A 21156-nucleotide genomic window follows, 5' to 3' on the forward strand; every position below is an offset into this window, starting at 1 on the left:
TAAACGACAGTGCGAAGGGCTCAGTCCACCCTTTACCCCGCGTCCCGAGCTGGGTTGGTAAATTATTTCATCTCATTAATCACCCAAAGTAGCAAACGGCTTCAACCGTTCCATTCTAACCACCCGGACCCGGACCTCCCTGCCGGCGCCGCGGTCTGTCCGCTGTGGTCGCGAGGTCGAAATGAAAAGATCTAAAACTGACCGCAAAACCAATTAAACTCGAAGGTAATGGGCCGGATCGAGGAGCGAAGGGCGGCACGCGCTACGCCACGGTACGGTTATGTGGGATTATAAGGGCAGGAGGGGATGGCGGCTGCCGTTACCGTTTGTCGCGTGGTAGCCAGTGTCTCGCTCGGTGCATGCAAAGGCTACTGCCGTTCGGAACGCTGCACATGGAAGGACAGCGCCATGTGAACGGAGGGAGGCAGGGGGTGCAGACACCACGTCGGCAGCGGGTTCGACCCGTGTTACACTCGAATGACTCCGGCAAACGTATCGGATTGCTGATTTTCGGATCGGTGGACAGATTTCTATTACGGCTAGCAGGCGGAGGGGGTTATTGAATCGAATATCGATCATTGGTTCAAATGTAACGGTCAGCAGTGCTGCTTGTAACTGTTTCGTTTATTCGCCACAAGCGACGAACCCATTAGCGTTGTTTACATTTGATTTAATGTAAAAGGCTTATTAAAGATTATTTTACCTTTGCTGTTTGTGTGTTGCATTGTTTCAGTAAGAATAAAATTGAATGTTAATCACGCGAATCCATTTTTAAAACGATTCTTTGATATGTTTGCGTTCCAAGCATGCATTTTGGACAGGCCGTGCTATCTTACCGGAATGTGTTAAAGTGTTGTTAGAAGCTATAGAAAAAGGCACAGCAAAACTTATCTGTTCGCCTTTGCCGGTAAGAGTATTTTTTGTGCATTTAAATGATTATTTGTTGAGCAAAAATTATTGGTAACCTGCTTAATGCTAATTATTGCCATGCATCCTATTGCACTAATGATTGCTCGCTTTGCTCACTTTACGTCGCACCCTTTGTCTTTTTTATCCGCCGTTTTCAATGCAATTTATAAAGGCACCAATTGTATGCCGGCTACCGCGTCGGCCAGCGCACCACTGTTCGGTCGGCTCCACTTTTCGCCCATGCACTTGATCGCAATCTCCAGCAGCTTTCGCCCGGCCTCATACCAGCGAGCTTCGCCGTCTCTGCCCACCGCGGCCCGCCTATCGACGAGCAAGCCCAGATCCCGTCCTTCGGCTCGCTGACGGCATACGTAGCCCGCCAGGTCGATTTCGCTGCGAGATTCCTTCTCCGCCAGCACGGGTTCGCCGGTGACCGTTTCCGCAACCACGATGCCGAACGCAAAAATGTCCAAAGCTGGCGACACGTCGCCCCGCACCGCCTCCGGTGCCATGTACGCGTTCGTGCCGATAATGCTCGTGGTGGTGCGCGAGCTGGTGCGCTTGATCAGCCCAAAGTCGCACAGCTTTGCGACCGGCCCGTCCAGCAAAATGTTTGCCGACTTCACATCGCGGTGAATGATTTTGGCTCGCTCGTGAAGGAATGCTACCGCATTGGCGATGTCTTTTAGGTACTGTAGACGAACGGTGGCGCTCATCTGTCGCTGGCCGGTTCGCACTAGTGATAAAGCTGCCTCCAAATTGCCATCCTTCAGGTATTCGTACACCAGACACAGCTGGGGCCCATCGGAGCTCGAGCCCAGCAGGCTGACCACATTCGGGTGCGAATGTTTCGAGAGAATGTCTAGCTCTAGGTGAAATTTTTCCCGAAATTTGTACTTGTCGGGATCGAGCCGCTTAACCGCGGCCACGGGAATGGATGGCGCGAGATTGAGCGCTAAAAATACTGCTCCGAATCCTCCCGCACCGAGCGAGCGCCCGTTGGGTGCGGCAAGATTGCCGTTTGTATAGGGCGCCACGTTGAATCCGTCCGTGACCTCGCGAAGATGGTCGTATGCGTATACCGCTACTACTGGGGACGTGGAAAACTTTATGAAATCGCTAACGGACTCGTCCACTTGCGGTACGATCGCTGAAGAGCTGCTTTCGCTACCGAGCGTATCGGAGGTGCTGCCGTCCGAGCCAAGCATCGATAGCATTGGAATACTGTCATGTGTGTTGTTTGTGCTGTTGGATTGCGTTTGATGTGCGTCGGAAGAACCGCCCAGCAACGCCGACAAGGCCGGAATGTCTTCGCGGTGTTCTACGGGAGCTCCATTGTCTTCCTTACTGTCGCTATCTTGTCGGCCAAAGATGGATAGTTCAGGAACCTGCGGTCCGTTCACTTCCTTTCGTTCGCTCTCCTCTCGGCCAAAGATGGATAGTTCGGGAACCTGCGGTCCGTTCACTTCCTTTCGTTCGCTCTCCTCTCGACCAAATATTGAAAGATCGGGAATCTGCGGTCCGTTGATTTCCTTGCTCGCACAGTCATAGTTGCGATTGTTTTGCAGCTTGGATGATTCCGGCTGACCAGACGTTATGCCCAGTGCCGAAATCATTGGCAGTCCGTTCGATGACAGCGGACCATCCGGAGTAGCATCTGTGGGTGGTGCTTTCGCTGCCGCTTTGCTTGGCCTCGAAGGCCCAGGCAGCTGGTCTGGATAGCGATCCATCATTGCTGGGTTTCGTATGTCGGACGAATCGGAACCCGATTTTGTATTGTTGTTGCTGGACGAAAACACTGGCAGCTCGCCATCCACGTTCACCGACGATTTATCCTTAATTTCGACCCGCTTCGTCGGTCCCAATTTGTCGTAATAGTCCCTGTTGTTGCCGATCGTGATCGATTCCACATGGTGCAGCAGGATGGTGCTGCTCGGGTAGCTGATACCGTTGAGCAGTGATTCCGTCTGATGATCTTCCGGCAGCGTCACGTCAATCGGTGCCCCCGGGCCGTCCTTGGGCCGGGCGGGAGGTTGTTCCTTCAGCAGTGTGGTTAAATATTCGGCCGCCCGTATCTGGTTTGCGCGCACCAGCAGCTTCAGCAAATGATCGACGGTCGGGCGCACCTGGCCGGATATACCCCACTCTTCCAGCAGCAGCTTGGAGGGAGACAAGTTGCGTTTCTGGCTTTCGGTTTCGAGTATGCTGGAATCAAATAATGGCTACCATAAGCGCAGTCACCTTTGGCAGGCTGCTCACAGCACGGTGTGACTCACCTTTCGTTCAATCCGGTGTACTTGAGCGGGTAGTACGGGTCTTCCTTCAACAGGTCGTCCAGGTTCCGCGGTATCAGGTACAGGAAGTCACGCCAACCTTCGCTGGTGTCCAGGATGTGCGCCAACGTTTCCAGGTGGAACGCCATGTGACGAATTTCCATGTTGCGGTGCATGGTTTGCGCAAATCATCAGCTGAGCGGGACGGTCGCGCGAAATGTTGTTTTGGTTGGGCAATATTTATGTTTCTCTCCACCACCACCCCCCTTCCCCTACCCCACGCCCCTTGCAATGTGTCACAACTGACAGTTCGCGACGTGTCAGTGATGACAGTTTGGAAATGCGAGAACGAGTTTTTTTCCCTCTTCTCAGTTTGCGTATGCCTTGTGTTTTTGCCGGAGCAAATCGCGGAAACCGGGAACGGAATAAACAAATGTGTAATTTGCCTGGCAAGTGAAAGACTGTCCACCGGCACCAACGGAACGCAACTGCACAACTCAACCGACACCGACCGGACCCGGCCCGCCGATGGAGCGCAATCACCACGAGGACCAGTGCAATGAGATCGAAGCGCTCGATTCGATCTACTGCGGCGAGCTGGAGGTGCTGGAGACGGAACCGCACAAGTTCCGATTGCCGATCGCCACCACCGAGTACGATCCGGAGGTGGAAACGGAAGGCCTCTCCTGCAAGCTCCTGTTCACGTACACAGCGAAATATCCCGACACAGCGCCGCTGGTGGAAATCGAGGAGCCGTCCAACTTCCACGACGGCTACGAGGAGGAGCTGCTGGAACACATACACAAAACGATCGAGGAGAACCTCGGCATCGAGATGATCTTTTCGCTCGTGTCGTCCGCCCAGGAGTGGCTGAACGTGAAGTACGACGAGCTGAAGAATGCGGCCGAAACGGCCAAGGAAGAGGCGAAGCGAAAGGTCGAGGAGGAGGAGATGAAAAAGTTCGAGGGAACGCGCGTCACCGTGGAGTCGTTCATGGCGTGGAAGCTCAAGTTCGAGCAGGACATGGGCATTACGGAGCGAAAGGAGAAGGTGGCGGCGGAAGCCCGCAAGCTCACCGGTCGGGAACTGTTCCTCAGCGACAATACGCTCAACGAGTCCGATCTGAAGTTCCTGATGGATGCCGGGGAGTCGATCGAGAGTGTGCGCATCGACGAGTCGCTCTTTCAAAACATTGATGATCTTGATCTGGACGACTCGGACGACGAGAACGACGAGGACTACGTGCCCGAGTAGCGGGCGCGGGGGGCGAAGGCGAAGTGGCGTGTTCCGGATTGCGGAGAGGCGGGTGTGTTTGCTTGTTGCTTGAAAAGACTGTAAACTGCCGAAATACAGTGAACGTTATACCTTACGGGGTCTGTTTGAGGTTTATTGTACGATTTGGAGGGAGGGACGTCCCCTCCCCACCACGGGACAAGGAATCGATCGCTGTGCTAGAGAAGCTTCCGTTTGTGTGTTTAGTCCTTAATTTCGGTAATCGTGGCCGTGCGCATCGTGGGCTCGAGGTCGTCTAAATCCACGTCCGAGTCACTGTCGTCGCCATTTTTGGTGCTGGCCTGCTTGTTCGCATCTTCCTTCTGTTGCTCGGCCTTCTTTTCGCGCGGGAAATCCAGCTTGGCCCACGTGCCAGGTTCCGCTTTAATCAGCGTTATTTCCACTTTCGTACCGAACATCTGCACCTTGCACTGTGTGACATCGATGACCTGCACAAAACGGATACATCACACGTTAGTTGCCGCTTGTTTCCTTTACCCCCACAGTTCTCTTTACACTTACCCCGCGCAGCTCCATGTCCACATTGTACTGGTTTCCATCCTGTTGGGGGAACACCAAACAAATCGCTAATCGAATCGGATTCACGCGCACGTAGCTTTTCGCGTAATGGTAGTTCTTTGCGTACACCGTAACCACCACGGTCGTCGCAGTTTGGTGCCAATCCAACCGGCACTTGATCGCTTTCGACTCGTCCTCCTCGCTGACCCACAGGTGTTTGCCCGTCTCGCAACCGGCCTGGTTCATGAACGCGGTAAAATCGGACGTTTTCCGCTGACAGCAGGACCAAAACTTCATGCCCTCGTGAAAGATCGGCACGCCCGGATGGTACACGCACGGCTTGTCGCTCGTCTTGGCGTCCTCGTACGTGCAGCTGCATCCACCGTGCTTGCACACGGTGCCAGCTTCAATGGCGGCCGCATCGGTGGGGCTCTTCCTCTTCACGGCGGTCTGGGGCATTTCGTCAATCTGCTTGCGGAAAGCAGGCGCCACCCACGGATCGAGCGAGGTTAAAGCTGTCTCGAACGGTGGACGCTCCATGGACGGGCGTATCGGTTCTCGTATTTTCACCTCTGTCGGGGCCGGTTCTTCCGCGAGCACGGTGTCCTCTTTGCGCTTTTCCGGCTCCGGTGGCTTCTCGTTCGAATGCAGTCCCTGCGTACAGCCCTTGATGTTGAGAAACTCGGTAAAGTCCACACTTTTCTTGTTGCAGCACGTCCATCCTTTGTAGGCATCGTGGAAAAATGGCACTCCCGGATGGTGAACGCAATCTAAGGCAAGGGGGGAGTAAATTGATAAAAATTGAATGAAACCCGTCGGCAGGTTTGTGTGAGGAATGTTAAAAAATAGGCAAATACCTTCAGTATTGTTTTGTGGGTCAAAACTTTGACCACATCCTCTGTTGTAGCAGACCACCTTGGTCATAGTTTTTTTTTTTTCTTCTTGTAACTTCTCCTGCGTGTTTTTCAGGGCAAGATTTTTACCGTTTATGGTAAGCGGAAGATACACGTTCGGATAGCTGAATCGATGGTTTTCTTCACTCTGTATCAAAATGAATGGATATTTTATCCGTGTCCCAGCTAAAACGGTGCGAATGTTCGAGAAACAGCGAGAAGTTGCGTGCATGCAAAACTATTTTCTGCCGCTATTTTTTTTGGTCCTGTTTGCTGCCTAGAACGGCACGGTTTCGGCGGTGACAGTTGTGATCAACACAAAGCTTCCTGCGGTTGTCAAACTTCGGGCGGGCAACATGCAGCTTCGGATTTCTGCGGCGCGCGCGCGCGTTCTCAATTACCACAGTTGATGTGTCAGTTGCCGTGCCTGTGCGGCGATGCAAACAATAAACATAAACAAATCGTTCAATTTCGTGCTCCAGAAGACCAGATAAAAAAGTTTCATTCCTGTAATTTCTTCCAGTTTTCAACTCATAAGGTAAGTGAAAATAGTGCATCATTGTTATTTATTGATCTGCTGCCCCGCTCGTCCGTCGGGGTAGAAAACGCACCCAAAAATCATCCGGTCCGTGCACCAATCCGGTCTGCCGTTTCGATAAGTCCGGCAAACGGTCTGATTGTAGCGGGAGTAGCTCGAAACGCTGCACCAGTGTAGCCACGATTAAAAACATCACATTGCGCGTGTACGTCTGACCGGGACACTCTCGCCTGCCCACGCTAAATGTTAGCGAACGGTCCTTTGACAGTGCCAGCATGCCCGTCTCCTCGTCCAGCATACGATCCGGCCGAAAGGTGCGCGGATCGCCCCACACTTCCGGCTGATTGTTGACACTATCCAGATCGAACAGGAAGAGCGTATTCTCCGGTGCGCTATACCCTTCAAACTCGATCGTTTGCTGTGCCCTGTGCACTATGCCCGAGGGGATGAGCGTATCTATTCGCAGTCCTTCCCGGATCGTTGCCTCCGTGTACGGTAGATTGACACGATCGTTAAGCGTGGGAAGTCGGTCGCTATCAACGACCTCATCAATCTCCTTCTGCATCCGCCGGACAACGGTTGGATTGAGCAGCAGACGCTCGAGCAGCATTGATAGTTGGACTGCGGCGCCCGCGGTTGATGGGATGAAACAATCTGCCAATCCTAAAACCAGCTGGTCATCTGTCGGTGATAAAAAGCACATGAACTAGTCCCTTTTACCTGCTTAAAAACCGTTCGATACCAACACTGAAATGTCGTCTCATTGCGCTGCGGCACATGGTTTTGCATCTCGCGCAGATACACGTCCACAAAGTGGCGCGGGTTGTTCGGGTCAAACGCTTGCAACTGCTTGTCGATGATAGTTTCTAGCAGCTGGTTCACACCCATCATGCCGCTGCGAATGTTGCTGTACTTGATCGTAAATGGAAACACAAACCGCAACCAGGGAAGGTAGGTAAAGATCGTCCCATAGTCATCGGCATTTCGTGCGAAGAGCATTGCCTTCCTTCCGGCTCTGTAAAAACCATCAAAAACGCTTCATTTTTGGTAACTGTTTATCACCTTAAACCAGCCTTAAGCTATATCCACTTACACCAACAGCGATTTTGCCCTCTCTCGATCGTACCGCTCACCGATCGTTACCTGCAGAAAAATGTTCGCAAGCGTCACCAAAAACACATCCGGACATTTAACTGCTCCCCCGTCCCGCATAAAGTCACGCTCGTACCCGTACCGCTCGCCGGACGCTAGTTGGCCCACCAGCTTCCACAGTTCCTTTTCCATCTCCTGCTCGTACTGTTCCGATCGCCGCCCGAAACCATAGTCGCGCAAATGCCGCAAGAAAAACCAACGCTGATCCTTCCATCCCGGACCGTCGATGAAATTGATGCCCCGCAGATGGAACTCCTTTTGCCGCATCCGGGCCAGAAACAGATCCGGCCGGCCGTCTAGCTCACGGCGCGTTAACAGCTTCCGAGCGATCTCACCATCCCGCACGATGACGGTCGGAAGGCCTGCCAGGAAGAGGCCGAGCACTTTGGTGCGGTAGAAGTGGGCCAGCCTAGATGCGGCCCGCTGCAGATGGCGATGGTTGAGCAGCAACAGCAGAGCGTAGTCTTGGAGTGGGGAAAGCCGTACCGCTGGTCCCGGGGGATAGTTAAGTGGCCGTTTGATGCGGTTCAGATAGAAGCGGTACGATAGCAGCAGCACTACCGCCGACCAGAGCAACGCACTTATGACAGGCATTTTCGGATGGTTTGAATGGCAAAGTGGATCGGATTGGTTGTGGAAGCATTGGGTTTTATCAAATGCGAGTTGCGCTCCCTCTTCCATTTGCTTTGTAGCGCGTGCTTGGCTTTACGATGTTCGTTTCACACGCAAACGGGCCACGCAAAGTTGAACTTGATCGTACCGATGAAGTATGCACTTCGAACACTGACATTCACGTGAAATGAAGACATACCTTGGGTTTTGAGTAAGTTAAACTCGTCCATTCACGTGTTAGCCATTTTAATGTTTTGTTTTTATTTATTAAATTGCTTATTTTGCTACATGCTTGTACAATATTTAGGATACATGATACTTTGATAACATACTTTCTTACAATGCCTATAAAATCTCCCTACTTTAACTAACCACTTACCGTGGCTCAAACTTTAACCAAAAATCTTCCGGCGCAATAATAACGCCAGTGTTCCGTTTGCTCAAATCCGGCAGCCGGGCGTTCGGTGGCTGCCGTATGTTGAAGTTTTGCATCAGCGCCGCCAGCGTCAGGAACATAATGTTCCGCGCAAACGTTTCCCCAGCGCAGAGCCGCTTGCCGGCACCGAACGGTACGGAAAGATCCTTCGCCAGCGATAGCCGCCCGTGCTCGTCCAGGAACCGTTCCGGCCGGAAACGCTCCGGATCGCCCCAGTACTCCCGCTGGTTGTGGATCGCATCCAGCCCGATCAGCACCAGCGTGTCCTTGGGCAGGTCGTACCCGCGCAGGGTCGTGTCCTCCTGCACGCGGTGTGCAATCCCGGACGGTACGAGCGTGTCGATGCGCATCGCTTCCCGCAGCGTTGCCTCCGTGTACGCCAGCTGGGTACGGTCGTCCAGCGTGGGCAGCCGGCCGTGTCCGACGACTTCGTCGATTTCCCGCTGCATCCGCTCGATGACGGGCGGGTTGTGCAGGAGCCGCTCGAACAGCAGGGCCATCTGGGTCGTCGCGCCGGATATGGCGGGAAAGAAGAAATCGACCAGCCCGAGCAGTAGCTGATCGTCTGCAAAGAACGGTCGAACAAAAGGAACGGCATGAGATCACGCGCAAACGACACCCAGAGACCAGGCTTACGCTGGAAGGTAAAGTTGGGTTCCTGCGGGGTGCACTTCACCATCTCCCGGAAGTACAGATCGAGAAAGCAGCGCACATGGTTTTCGTCGAACGTGCGCAAATATTTGTCGATGATCGTCTCGATAAAGCCGTTCACATTCATGCTTGCCTGGCGGATGCGCTGGAACTTGCGCGAGAAGGGAAAGATGTAGCGCAGGGTCGGAAAGTAGCTGAGAATCGTGCCGTAGTCATCGCCCTCCCGCTGGAACACCATCGCATTCGCGCCGGTACTGGGAAAGTGAAGACAAACAAACACACCCAGTTAGTGATAAGAGGATCGAAACGATCGAAACGCACTGCGCCACACTGCACCAAATGAACACACTTCGATTTACATGCACACAAAGACACCATTTCGGGATCATCCCAAACTCCAAACTCCAACCTCTTGGCCACTCACTCGTAAAGCACACCGGTCTCCTCCCGGGACAGCCGCTCGCCGGACACGATCTGCAGGAACGCGTTGGCAAAGCAGCTGAACAGCACATTCGGACACTTGGCGTACCCGTCGTCCCGCACGATTGCCCGCTCGTGCCCGTACTTCGGCCCGTACCGCAGCAGATCGATCAGCACCAGCAGCTCACTGTTCACCTCCGCCTCGTGCTGGGCAAAGCGACGCCCGAACCCGTAATCGCGCAGGTAGCGCAGTATGAACCAGCGCTGCTCCTTCCAGCTCGGCCCATCGGTAAAGAAGATGCCGCGCCGGTTGTAGTCCCGGTCGCGGATGCGCGCCAAGTACAGATCCGGCCGGCCGTCGAACACCTTCCGGTTGAGCACCTCCTTCGCGACGGTCAGATCGTTCACCACGATCGAGGGATAGTCGCGGAGCGAGATGCCCAGTATCTTGGTGCGATAGTAGTCGCCCAGCACGAGGGCCGCCTTGTGCAGGTGGCGATAGTTGATCAGCAGCAGCAGCCCGTAATCGCCCAGGAAGGGAAACCGGCCGGGCGGCCCGGGTGGGAAGTTTTTGCCCGGCCGGGCAGTTAGCGGCCGGACCAGGGCGTACAGCAGCAGCGAGATCGCGACGCCCCACAGGAGCAGCGTTGTGGTGGCCAACATCTTGTGTCGGTAACTGAACCGGTTCGGGCATCGGTGAAGTGGTTTTATAAGCGATAACCGACCCCCGCGGGATGGCATGCGGGATGGGGCGTAGCAGAGGGAAAGCGGGCCCTTGTCCCGCTTTCGACGGCGACGGTGTACTACACTCTACGCGCAGTGATCGTTGCAGTCGTTAGGTATTTTTTCATTCAAACACACCCCTCAAACGCGTGCAATTATCTCGTTTTAATCATAAAATGAAGAATGACCGGTGGCCGGCGGTCCGCGTATACATTTACAATCTGCTGCTGTGTGCGTGCTTGAGACGTTGACAAGATGCTCAAATTGAACAAACCTATTTGTCTTGGAATGAACGGCGGGGTCAAGCAGGGAAGGTTAGAAAAGCACGTTTATGGGATTTTGTTTATTTTTTTTGTACCGAAAATATGTTTTTGCAAACTTCAGATTGGGACAACGGCGTTATCAGCACAGTTGGCAGAACCGGATCGGTCCGGAAAGTTATGTGTTTTTCGGAAATCGTAAGCCTAACGAAACAGAATTTCGCGTATAGGGATGACTTGTAGTTTTTGGGTACAAGAAGGCATCTCAGTAACAGAGTGTTTTATGTTGGATGAAATTTTAAATTTAAATTCTCCCTTAATTACACCTACTCCCGTTGACCCATTATATAAACCGTTGCCTTCAACACGCACCGGCCCTAGTAACCGATGGCATTTCGAGGGGGTTTCTCAAGGTGCTGTAAGCACATCGTCGTTCAATCACTACGTCTAGACTGCACTGTGTGTGCGTGTGTGTAAATATCGATATAGAGATTTTATTTGCATTGGTTCGAGTATTTGCCAAGTTACAGCTACTATGTTTATCGCGAATCAAGCACACCAGACGACAAACAGACAATAAAAAAACACAAAAAAACCTAATCGAACCCCACCTGCGCGAGAGCACAGGTGAGTGTGAAGAAGTGCAAAGTTAGTGTAAGTAATTGCAGTAAAAAAAGCACACAAATCAAACGCAATTCCCATTTCTAGCGGGCGGTAAACTTAATTCTAAAATCGGGCGCCGTGCGGATCACACCGGTCAGATGCTGCTCCGGATCGGGCGTGCGGCCTTCCATGCTGAACGTAAACTGCTGCACTAGCGTGGTGAGCGTTAGGAAGAGTGCATTGCGCGCAAAGCTTTCCCCGGCGCAGACACGCTTCCCGGCCCCGAACGGGACGGAACGATCGTGCTCGAGCGCTAGCTGCTGCTGCTGCCCGTCGTCGCTAAGGAAGCGCTCCGGCCGGAAGGTGTGCGGTTCGGGGAACACATCCTCCTGATGGTTGATGTAGTCGAGCCCGTTAATGATGAGTGTGCCTTTGGGGATTTGAAACCCGGCCAGCTCCGTATCGGCGGTGGCGACGTGCGGAATGCCGGACGGGACGAGTGTATCGATGCGCAGGGCTTCCCGCACGACCGCCTCACAGTACGGCAGGTGGGTACGATCGTCCAGCCCGGGGAACCGTGCCTGCCCGACGTACTGGTCGATTTCGGTGTACATTTTCTCCGCCACGGCAGGGTGGGCCACGAGCCGCTCGAGCATTAGGCCAAGTTTGGCCGGTATGGCGGAGAAGGCCGGCACGAGAAAGTCGGCACAGCCGATAATGAGTTGATCGTCTGGAAGAGAGGGAATAGGAGAAGATAGATCAATTTCTGTTCGCAAACAAACCGATTGCTGTTGGCAAGAGGCGCTTGTCACTTACACTCAAACGCAAACGCATCACTTCCGCTCGTTGCCTTGCTGCCAGTGCGGCGCAACTCCCGTATGTAAGCGTCGATGAAGCACCGCTGGTCATCCTCGCTGTACGTTTGCTCGCACTGTTCCACCAGCGAACGGATCACCCCGTTCGCCTTCTGGTTCACCTCCCTCAGCAGACGATACCGGCTAGGGCCGGGCAGCACGTGCCGTATCCAGGGGATGTAGCTGAGCGCCAGCCCATAATCGTCCCCCTGCCGATGGAAAGCGAGCGAACAGTGCCCAACGCTGGCGTGTGAAAAATGGCAAAAATTAGTAACCGACCTTCAAACACACAATGGGATACACGTCATCATTGCCGCTCTCCACACTACAGCAAACTACACTCACTCGTACAGCACGGCCTGATCTTCACGCTCCAGGCGCGTTGCGGTTAGCATGCGCAGCATCACGTTGGAAAACAGGGCAAAAAACACCTGCGGACAGAGTGCGCTTCCGGTCGACGCGTCCACCACTGCCCGCTCGTGCTCGTGCACGGGGCCGTCCTTCAGCAGGGCAATCAGTTCCGCCAGACCGGCCACCAGATCTTGCTCCACGGCGTCACTCCGTCTGCCGAACCCGTACTCGTGCAGGGTTTTGAGGAAAAACTTGCGCTGCTCGCGCCAGCTGTCACCGTCGGTGAAGAAAATGCCTGCAAAATCATGCAACCAGATGGCTGGTTGTATAGATCGAAGCTTGCACACACACTTCATGACACTCACCTCTTCGCGCGTACCGTTCATCCCGCAGACGGGCCAGAAACAGGTCCGGCCGACCGTCGAACTCGCTGCGCTGCAGCACCTGCCGGACGGTTTCGTGATCGTTCACGAGCACGGCGGGCAGCGGCCCAAGGTACAGCCCGACCAGCTTGCTCCGGTACAGCTGGGATAGGCGGGCGGCGGCCCGATGCAGATGGTGGTAGTTGAGGGCGAGCAGAAACGGGTAGCTACCGAGCAGGGGCAGCCTCGGCGGTCCCGGCGGAAACCGTTCCGATGGACGGTGCAGTGCGTATCTTATCGCGCACGAAACGATCAGCACGACCAGTGCGACCAGCAGCATTAATTCCATCATCGATGTGTTGTGACGGGGTGACGATTACGATGATGATGATGATATCATGCGCTGCAAAGGTTGATTACAATAATTGGAACGCTCCAAAGTGCTCTCCTTATCACACGCGATACACGTTCTCACGGCACGCGCGCGCGCCCTTCCGTATAAACAATCTTCCGAATTGAACAAATGCTCGCGGTTGACTGAAAAATCCACCACAAAATTCAACGACGACAGGTTCGCTTTGGTGCTGTGGATCGTCGCTCCATGCCTTTTTGGTGTTCGTGTCCACTTCTCCCTTTTTTTTTGGTTTAGCATACTGTATTATTGGTTGGTCGGTTTGGTGTGCATGTGTGTATTGGTGTGTCTCCAAAAGTGAACCAGATGTTGGATCTGTTTAGATACGGCGTGGATGCGTTTCCGAACCCCGCTGGGCTGGTGTGCGAGACAAGGACGGAGCAGACGGCAAGCTACACTTCAAACGCGCTTCGAACGTTTGGATGTGTGGTAAGGCGTATTTTTAGAAGGCGCAATACATCCAGAACCTGCAGTGGTCTAAAGACGCAAAACGGTAACCGCAAGGGGAAAGAGCAGGGAAGAGTTAGGTGCCGTCGCACAATGTCGGTCGGTCGGTCGTAAGGGGTCGTCCGCTTAGAAAGATGCGGTTCTCCAGCACACTGCCCAGCGCTTCTCAACGAACACGTGCACGTGTTGTTCATTTCAAACAGTCGTTTTGTGGTTAGGGTTGGGGAAAAAATGTTTGGGCAATATTATCAGACAGCTATTTGAAAAAGATAATAACAGTCCAAAGATTTCAGTGGTTTTTTATCTATCTACAGTGACGGTCACACTAACTCGGGCATCGATTTTGTTCTAATGCATTCCATTTGATATGTGTTAAATTTGTGGTATTCTTTACAATTCATTAACCCAAGTCTTGGAATACCTTCTTCACATATATAGATGAGGATAACCAGACTTCTAACAGAAAGACTAGACTAACAGAATAGCAATTGTACATGTCAATTTTTGGAAATAGCTTAGGCTTTTTAATACGCAATTGAAGTACCAATACAGTCTATGGATCACCACTGATGACAAATATCTTTATCTTTTCAATTCCTACATTATGCATTTTACGACATTAGTGCATGGTTTTTAAAGATTGTTTATAATATCGGCTATCGATTATTGCTGGAGCTTAGTTAAAGTGTAGCCTCATCAATGTGTGAACTTGGTATTCCGATCTGAAACTCGGTTGCAAATACTCATAAATTTTTAAAGATTCACGAATCTTCAAAGATTCATGAATCTCTAAAGATAGAAGACACATGAATCTCGAAAGATTTATGAATTTCACAAAAAATCTCGAAAGATTCACGAATCTCTAGGTATTCATGAATCTCAAGGGATTCATACATCTCCAAAGATTCATAGAGCTTGAGCTTCTCATTATTCTTCTTCTTGGAGTAACAATCTACGTGGTCATGCCAGCTGTACAGGCTTTCGAGACTTCTTGGCAAGTCCAGCCAGACAGTTTGTTTTGCTACGGGGAGACGGTCCATGCGATGCTTGAACTCACGTTGTTGACGGGCACGTTGTTTGGTGGGATCGCGCAAATTTACTATTTTGAAAATCATACATCTCTAAAGATTCATGAATCCCTGGAGATATATGAATTTTAATGCATTTATTAATCTGTAAAATTCATGAATCTTTGAAAATTAATTTATCTTTCGAGATTGGAGATTCATGAATCTTTGAAGAGTCAATTCGAGATTCGAATCATTCATGACTGAAGATTAATATGAATGAATCTCAACGAAGGATTCATGAAACCCAACACTAGTCAGAAGATCATACAGGCCAGATAGTGAGAATATAGGTGTAACTAAAATGAGGCCAAGTCTGTTGTGGTTGCTCCTGCATGCATATTCTGGATTTGATAGTAGCATCGTATTATTCGGCAACTGCGCCAATAATTAACTATATAAAACGGAGTCACAGTTGACCACTAAGTATATGGGACATTCGATCGAACATATGATCGAATGGAAAGACTTTTTACGCTATTTATAGAGGGTTCAATTGACAAACAACTTACGAAAATGGTCTTGAATTGAATGCTGTTTTGTTGTGTCCCCATAACTCCCCTCACTATATGCTATTCTCAATTCGTACATTATTTACGAACAATTCAATTTTTCCTACTGTACACATGAGTTTATCCTTGCTTGATGAAATGAATTTGGGAACCACTGTCGATCCAGCATCATCATTCTGGGCTTTGGGAAGTTTACGATGCGCAAAAAATAAGAAGAGTGTGTGCCAATCAAGAAGGGAACGGAAGGGTTTTTTTGTTGGTTCCTATATCTCTCTCTCCCTCTCTCTCTCTCCCTATTGGGAGAAGAAAAAGAGAGAGAGGTGTCGAAGATGCTTAGCGTTGACAGGGCAGTAGTACCAAACGGTTGTGTAAATGTGCTGCAGTTCGGCGCGCGTTTCGGGGTGAAAGAGCATTGGCGTTGCCATGGCGACGGGTAAATGCGTTTCGGAAGCGACCGATAATCTTATTGCCGGCCCTGTTGCGCTAGCGCTACTGCTTCTAAACGCTCTCCGCTGCTCTTTGCATAACGATGGTGGATTGTTATTCCCCCTCTCCACACGGGAACGTGGAAATAAGAGGGCAACTCCTCACACGAACTCTGCCGCGTGGTCGTCGTTGTCGTCGTGCGTGCATATACGCGTAGGGCTTATTGCTTGCTCCGTTTAACGGTAGCAACTTTAAGACGTAATGCCGGCGTCGTCGTTACCTCTTGCCTGGACAGATTCCAGCGTACGTTTTGATGTTGGTCAGCTGTGTTGTTGTTGCTCGTGCATAGTAGCGTTTCCTTTTGAGCGCAGTTTACGATGCCAAGAACAGCAAAACCCCCACACCACACGCTGGCCGAAATCAAAGTAAACAAAGAAACCAAACAGCGTTGGGTTTGGTGCATGGTGGAACGGGTGCGCAATAGTAGGCGAAGGTAACGAACGAAACGGGTTTGAAGGGTCGGTTGACTGTTGCTCTCATCGCAGATTCGGCGCTTGAGTTGTCGCTCAAGAGTGGCCGTTTTTATTTGCGCCTTTTTGCATAATTACTATTTGTAGAGATCCAGCTCGTGGGTAAGACGAGTTGTTGGGCTTGATATACGAATTGAGAGTTTAGTTGGTAGTCAATATTTTGATAATAATTATCTAACTCATTATTCCATAATGCAGGCAATGTTCGAACTTTATTCCCGTGCGTGATTTGAAGATGTCGATCTTTTATACGCAAAATCTGCTTCAATTTGCAAACTGCGTTGCGCCTTTAAAAAAAAAACAACATCATTAAAAGCAAAACCATTTTGCATTCATTTGCCCCGCGAAAAAAAAAACGTACCAAAACCAAAACAAAATTTTAACAATTTTATGACTTGTACGTCCTGATTATCGCATTATGACCTTTCTGTATTAACCCTGTGACCATTTGTTGTTTTTAAACCACGGAAAAAACGATCCGACCATAAACTATGTTTGCTTCTGATTGTCGTCTTGAGCGTAGGAAAGCAAATGGATTGTTAAAATGTCCATCTGCTTCTAACCCAAAATTGCCATGTACCAACATTTGTCAAATCTTGATTGTGGAAAGCTTTTCTATTTTAAATTTACGACCCCCTTTTTTTTAAAAAAGACCAACAACCACGTCGGTTACGGTGTTGATAAGCAATCTGGAGCATAGTAAAAGCCGCCCCATCCTGTATTCTAATGACCTTTTTTTTCTCTCTCCCCCTTCACAGCACCCGGCTCTATCTGGCGTATTTGAACACGGAGTTTTTAACTCCCCTCCACCCACCGCCCTCCTCCAAAGTGCAGCAACGATGGATGCGTCAACCATTCTGGAGCGTGCGACGGAACTGATCCGCTGCTGCAAGGTACCACGGCTGATGACCAGCATCGAGGAGGGTCCCCTAGACCGGAGCACCTTTACGCAGTTTCTGCACGTGCTGGAAGCGACGCTACCGGCGGTGTTCGATCTGCTAGCCGAGCACGGCACCCTACTGACCGGGTACGACGAGTACAACGAGGATGATAACGTGCCGTTCAAGGCAGGGCTGGTGCTTGTGATAGCTGAACAGTACAGCGAAGCAGGCGACGCTAGGGCGTCCGGTGAGGATGCAGCCCACGGCGAGGAGTATCGCACCGGCAAGCCAGCGCTGCGGAAACGTATCGCACAGTTCTGCCAGGGCCACGAACTGGAGCATCTGCTGACTGACAGGGGCAGTGATCGGGTATGGCGTCACTTGCACGACCACTATCGGCGGGTGCTGTCGGCGAGCGAGTGGAAGCATCATCCGGCCGACGTGGCAGGGTTCGTGCGGCTGGTGGAGCTGCTGTACGGGCCCTATCCGGTGAGTGGCGCCCCGCCGCCGCAGCTGGACGATGACCGGGCGGCATACATTCTGTCGGTCGGCATTATGCTGGTGGAGTTTTTCGAGCCCGCCTATCAGCTGCTGGGGCTGCGGCTGTTCTGTGCCCTGCTGGCGCCACACCATCGGCCCGTCATGCGGCGCACCAACATACACCGCGTTGTGTACAGCAATGCGAAGCGGCTGACGAACAAATGCAATCAGGAGCTGTTTCTGGAGGCGCTCTGGCGATGCATCTATCTGTACGTGGAGCTGGAGGAGGCGGACCGGCAAGACTTTACGCAGGTTAGGGAATGGGCTGTTTGCTATGTTAAGGACAATCTTAAAACGAAACCATCTGATTGCAGTGGAACACGGTAGACGATATAATGGAGATTCTGCTCAATGGACTCACGTTCCAATCGAAACTCAGCCAGTCCGGCATCTATCTGCTGTACCTGCTGAAGATGCTCGCCCTCGACCTGCCCGACTATCTCATCGATGGGCTGGATGAGGTACAATCGATCGACCGGAAGTGCCACCTGTACGAGCCCGTGTGCGAGCAGCTGCGGCAGGACTGTCTCGGCGGGTTCCACAACCGCCGGTACTACCGCTGGCTGCATCAGATCATCGAACTGCTCCCACACGAAGCCGTCAAGTGCCAGGGTGCTGCTAGGGAAAATGGTCGATACTGTCATGTACGTACCGCCAGAGTTTATTTTTTTTTTTGCTGAATGCATCGCAAGATCAATTGTTAATTCCATCTCCACTCTCTATCCGTCTGTGCAACAGGGTGTCAATCTACTCTTCATACTAGTCACGTTCCCGGTCGAACCGGAAGCACTGCGACCGACCCATATACGGATGCAGACCAGTTTGGTGGAATTCATCAACGTGTTTAAGCAGTACGAGCAGCAGCAAAGTGCGGCGGCGGCCAAGCGGTCGAGCGCATCGAGCGACTTCGTCTACAACACGAAAGCGCTGGTCTCGATCAGCAAAACGATGCTGGTGTTTCTCACCCACCTGGCACCGCACTACTTTCCCGAGCATCCCGCAATGGCAACGCTCGGTCAGCAGCTTGCAAACGATTATGCGGACTGCGATTCGATCATGTACAACTGCATGCAGAGTTTGATCGAGAAGTTGCGATAAAAAAAGGTCACCTTAAAGAAAGGTAATGATGCTTTTTGATTAATACCTTACTAATCCGAATAACATGGCCAATGCGAGTACATGTTTGTAGCTTTAAAATTTTGATCCGAAATTTGTGATTAATTTTCCACTTCTCATTGTAATTTAAAAATAAAAATACGCGTTCAAGCGTAATACGAGTTGAACTGTTGCATTGAATCAAAAAACGGTCAATTTAAAATACGTGGTCGACTGTGGACCAAACGTGTCATGTCAATTATTACCACAGTTGATTCACGGTGCTGGTTTATAGTCAGGGGTTACGTTCTGCATTGGTCGCATCTTTTCCATTTTTTTAAGCTAAAAAACTGTTTAATTTCAACGATATACAAAAAAATCTTAATTTTATACAATTGCAAAACAATATAACTTGCCCAAATTATAGGATTCAAGTAGTTCTTGGTGGAAATGTGTCAACTTTTGACTACGTGTATATTTTGACAGCCGCAGCAAGAAGAAGAACAACAAGAAGAAGCAACATTGATGTCGTGTTCGGAAACGCCGCAGAACAACCCACAGCAGAGCAAACACAACTTACCAAAGCCCGTTCACCAATTGTGTGTGTGTGTGTTGAGCCAAATTCTATCGAATTTGGTGCGGTTTCAGCTTCAGGGCAACGTTGTAAAACAGCAAAAACGATCTCAGCCAAAGGATGGGCATGATGGACAGCCTCGGCCTCAGCGGGCTCGCTGGTGGCGTGCAGCGGATGGACAAGCGACAGGTGAGCTGTCCGTGCGGCCGAGAAAGCTGCCGCTCCAACGCGCGTCCGTGTTGTGTCGGGATTGATTATCGAATGTGTTTCGCTTTTTGCAGTTTCTGTTCCAAATGCTCAGCTTCGGCATGATCGTCTCGTCCGCCCTGATGATCTGGAAGGGCCTGATGGTGGTCACTGGCAGCGAGTCGCCGATTGTTGTGGTGCTGAGCGGTAGCATGGAGCCGGCTTTCCACCGTGGCGATCTGCTGTTCCTCACAAACCAGGACGAGCCGGTGCGCGTCGGCGAGATTGTGGTGTTCAAGATCGAGGGCCGCGATATTCCGATCGTTCACCGGGTGATTAAGCTGCACGAAAAGTACGTAATTGCTTGCGTCGGGACCGTGGAGGGCGAAACCGACTAACCACTTTGTTTTGTTTGCACAGGAGCAACGGCACGGTGAAATTCCTCACGAAAGGTGACAACAACTCCGTGGACGATCGGGGCCTGTACGCGCCGGGGCAGCTGTGGCTGACGAAGAAAGACATCGTCGGACGGGCAAGAGGCTTCCTACCGTACGTGGGGATGATCACAATCTACATGAACGAGTACCCGAAGCTAAAGTACGGCATCCTGGGCCTGCTAGCGCTGTACGTGCTTGTGCACAGGGAATAGGACACCCGAGCGGAGGCTGCATCATTCTTCCTTTTTCCCATACCATTTTCGATACATCCGGACGGACGGGAGCGGTCGCTGCTGCCGGTCTGTGGATGCGTTTGATTCTCTCAACAGCAGCAGTTGTGTTGTGTTTAATAATTGTTCCCGCTGCGCAAACGCTCCACCGAGGGGACATTGTGGAGCACGTCATGCGGCAGTCAGCGGCAGTGCATTTGGCAGTATGGTTTATCGCACGAAACAGCAGTACGTAACGTGGAGACGGTGGAAAATAAATAAGAACTTAAAACACCTAACAAACCGCGTTCCAGATGGATTTGATGCTTGCGGTACCCACCGACAGGGGGCGCTGCAATCGGTAGAGGGCAATTGTTGAATGTTCAGTTAACGCGCGCGTCGTTTGCACAATTCGACACGGTTCGACACGCATGTTGCGCCACGAACCAGTGCTAATATGTGCAAGATCGATTCCCGAGTTGTTCTAGCTGTTTCTCCAACACCAATATTGTCACGTTTTATGCGCAAAATCAAACACAACTGCTTCGTTTTGTTTCCGTTTTACACATCGTTCTTTTATTTGTTCGTTCACTCGCTTTTCTCCTTTCCTCTTGAATTGATCTATTTATACTCTTTCCGTGCTGTCGTTATTTGCTGTCGACAAAAGAGCTCTCCCTCCCTCTCCCCCGCCCTTCGACACATTTAAACTTAGAATCATATTTGCTTTATTTTTACACTTAATCAATTATTTCCCCATCTCTGTAGATAGTTAAGGAAGTTTCTGCCGCTGGCAGCTGTTGACGGTTGACTGACGAGTATTTAAGCGAATTCATACAATATTATACAGTTTTACCCTTTCGTGCTGTTAAGTTAATGCGTTAATTGCACCGTTCTTTAGCCCACAGTTGCTTATTTTTGTACCAAAACAAGAAAACACATCCAACCAGGCAAAGTAAAACGATTGTTGGAGGAGTTATTAAGTCAAGCGATATCTGTAAAACTAAACCAAATG

At 51.1% G+C, this 21156-nt stretch overlaps 7 protein-coding genes across 9 annotated transcripts; 3 read left to right on the forward strand and 4 right to left on the reverse strand.

Moving 5' to 3' along the window:
• Positions 1–582: 582 nt before the first annotated feature.
• LOC4577000 (protein Tube) lies at positions 583–3358 on the reverse strand. Its single transcript, XM_001237484.3, has 2 exons — positions 3186–3358; positions 583–3114 (listed from the first exon to the last, which is right to left on the reverse strand). Exons 1-2 carry the CDS (start codon positions 3356–3358, stop codon positions 1074–1076), a joined length of 2214 nt encoding a protein of 737 aa, XP_001237485.3. The 3' UTR covers positions 583–1073.
• A 352-nt stretch (positions 3359–3710) lies between these two features.
• LOC1273743 (RWD domain-containing protein 1) lies at positions 3711–4551 on the forward strand. Its single transcript, XM_312750.6, has one exon. It carries the CDS (start codon positions 3711–3713, stop codon positions 4434–4436), a length of 726 nt encoding a protein of 241 aa, XP_312750.4. The 3' UTR covers positions 4437–4551.
• Positions 4531–6180, reverse strand: LOC4577001 (cysteine and histidine-rich domain-containing protein morgana). The gene is made up of 3 exons (XM_562821.4): positions 5831–6180; positions 4977–5743; positions 4531–4903 (listed from the first exon to the last, which is right to left on the reverse strand). The coding sequence occupies exons 1-3, from the start codon at positions 6096–6098 to the stop codon at positions 4658–4660; spliced, it is 1281 nt and encodes a 426-aa protein (XP_562821.3). The 5' UTR covers positions 6099–6180; the 3' UTR covers positions 4531–4657.
• Positions 6181–6416: 236 nt separating this feature from the next.
• Positions 6417–8266, reverse strand: LOC4576991 (probable cytochrome P450 304a1). The gene is made up of 3 exons (XM_001237485.2): positions 7498–8266; positions 7151–7419; positions 6417–7085 (listed from the first exon to the last, which is right to left on the reverse strand). The coding sequence occupies exons 1-3, from the start codon at positions 8235–8237 to the stop codon at positions 6433–6435; spliced, it is 1662 nt and encodes a 553-aa protein (XP_001237486.2). The 5' UTR covers positions 8238–8266; the 3' UTR covers positions 6417–6432.
• A 131-nt stretch (positions 8267–8397) lies between these two features.
• On the reverse strand, positions 8398–13180 carry LOC1273741 (uncharacterized). Its single transcript, XM_312753.6, has 7 exons — positions 12832–13180; positions 12461–12761; positions 12078–12358; positions 11372–11991; positions 9680–10485; positions 9241–9509; positions 8398–9169 (listed from the first exon to the last, which is right to left on the reverse strand). The coding sequence occupies exons 1-7, from the start codon at positions 13178–13180 to the stop codon at positions 8544–8546; spliced, it is 3252 nt and encodes a 1083-aa protein (XP_312753.6). The 3' UTR covers positions 8398–8543.
• A 366-nt stretch (positions 13181–13546) lies between these two features.
• Positions 13547–18767, forward strand: LOC5667751 (uncharacterized). 3 transcript variants are annotated; one of them, XM_061640813.1, is made up of 4 exons: positions 13547–13669; positions 16981–17895; positions 17958–18287; positions 18382–18767. In XM_061640813.1, exons 1-4 carry the CDS (start codon positions 13547–13549, stop codon positions 18739–18741), a joined length of 1728 nt encoding a protein of 575 aa, XP_061496797.1. In that variant the 3' UTR covers positions 18742–18767. The 3 variants fall into 3 exon arrangements, with proteins under 3 accessions (XP_061496797.1, XP_061496798.1, XP_061496799.1); XM_061640814.1 differs by lacking the exon at positions 13547–13669 and adding an exon at positions 15624–15699; XM_061640815.1 differs by lacking the exon at positions 13547–13669 and adding an exon at positions 16007–16185.
• A 294-nt stretch (positions 18768–19061) lies between these two features.
• On the forward strand, positions 19062–20447 carry LOC1273745 (signal peptidase complex catalytic subunit SEC11A). Its single transcript, XM_312755.5, has 3 exons — positions 19062–19501; positions 19594–19850; positions 19919–20447. The coding sequence occupies exons 1-3, from the start codon at positions 19433–19435 to the stop codon at positions 20145–20147; spliced, it is 555 nt and encodes a 184-aa protein (XP_312755.2). The 5' UTR covers positions 19062–19432; the 3' UTR covers positions 20148–20447.
• The last annotated feature ends 709 nt before the right edge of the window (positions 20448–21156 follow it).

The sequence above is a fragment of the Anopheles gambiae genome, chromosome 2 (assembly GCF_943734735.2).
Source record: "Anopheles gambiae chromosome 2, idAnoGambNW_F1_1, whole genome shotgun sequence".
NCBI lineage: Eukaryota > Metazoa > Arthropoda > Insecta > Diptera > Culicidae > Anopheles > Anopheles gambiae.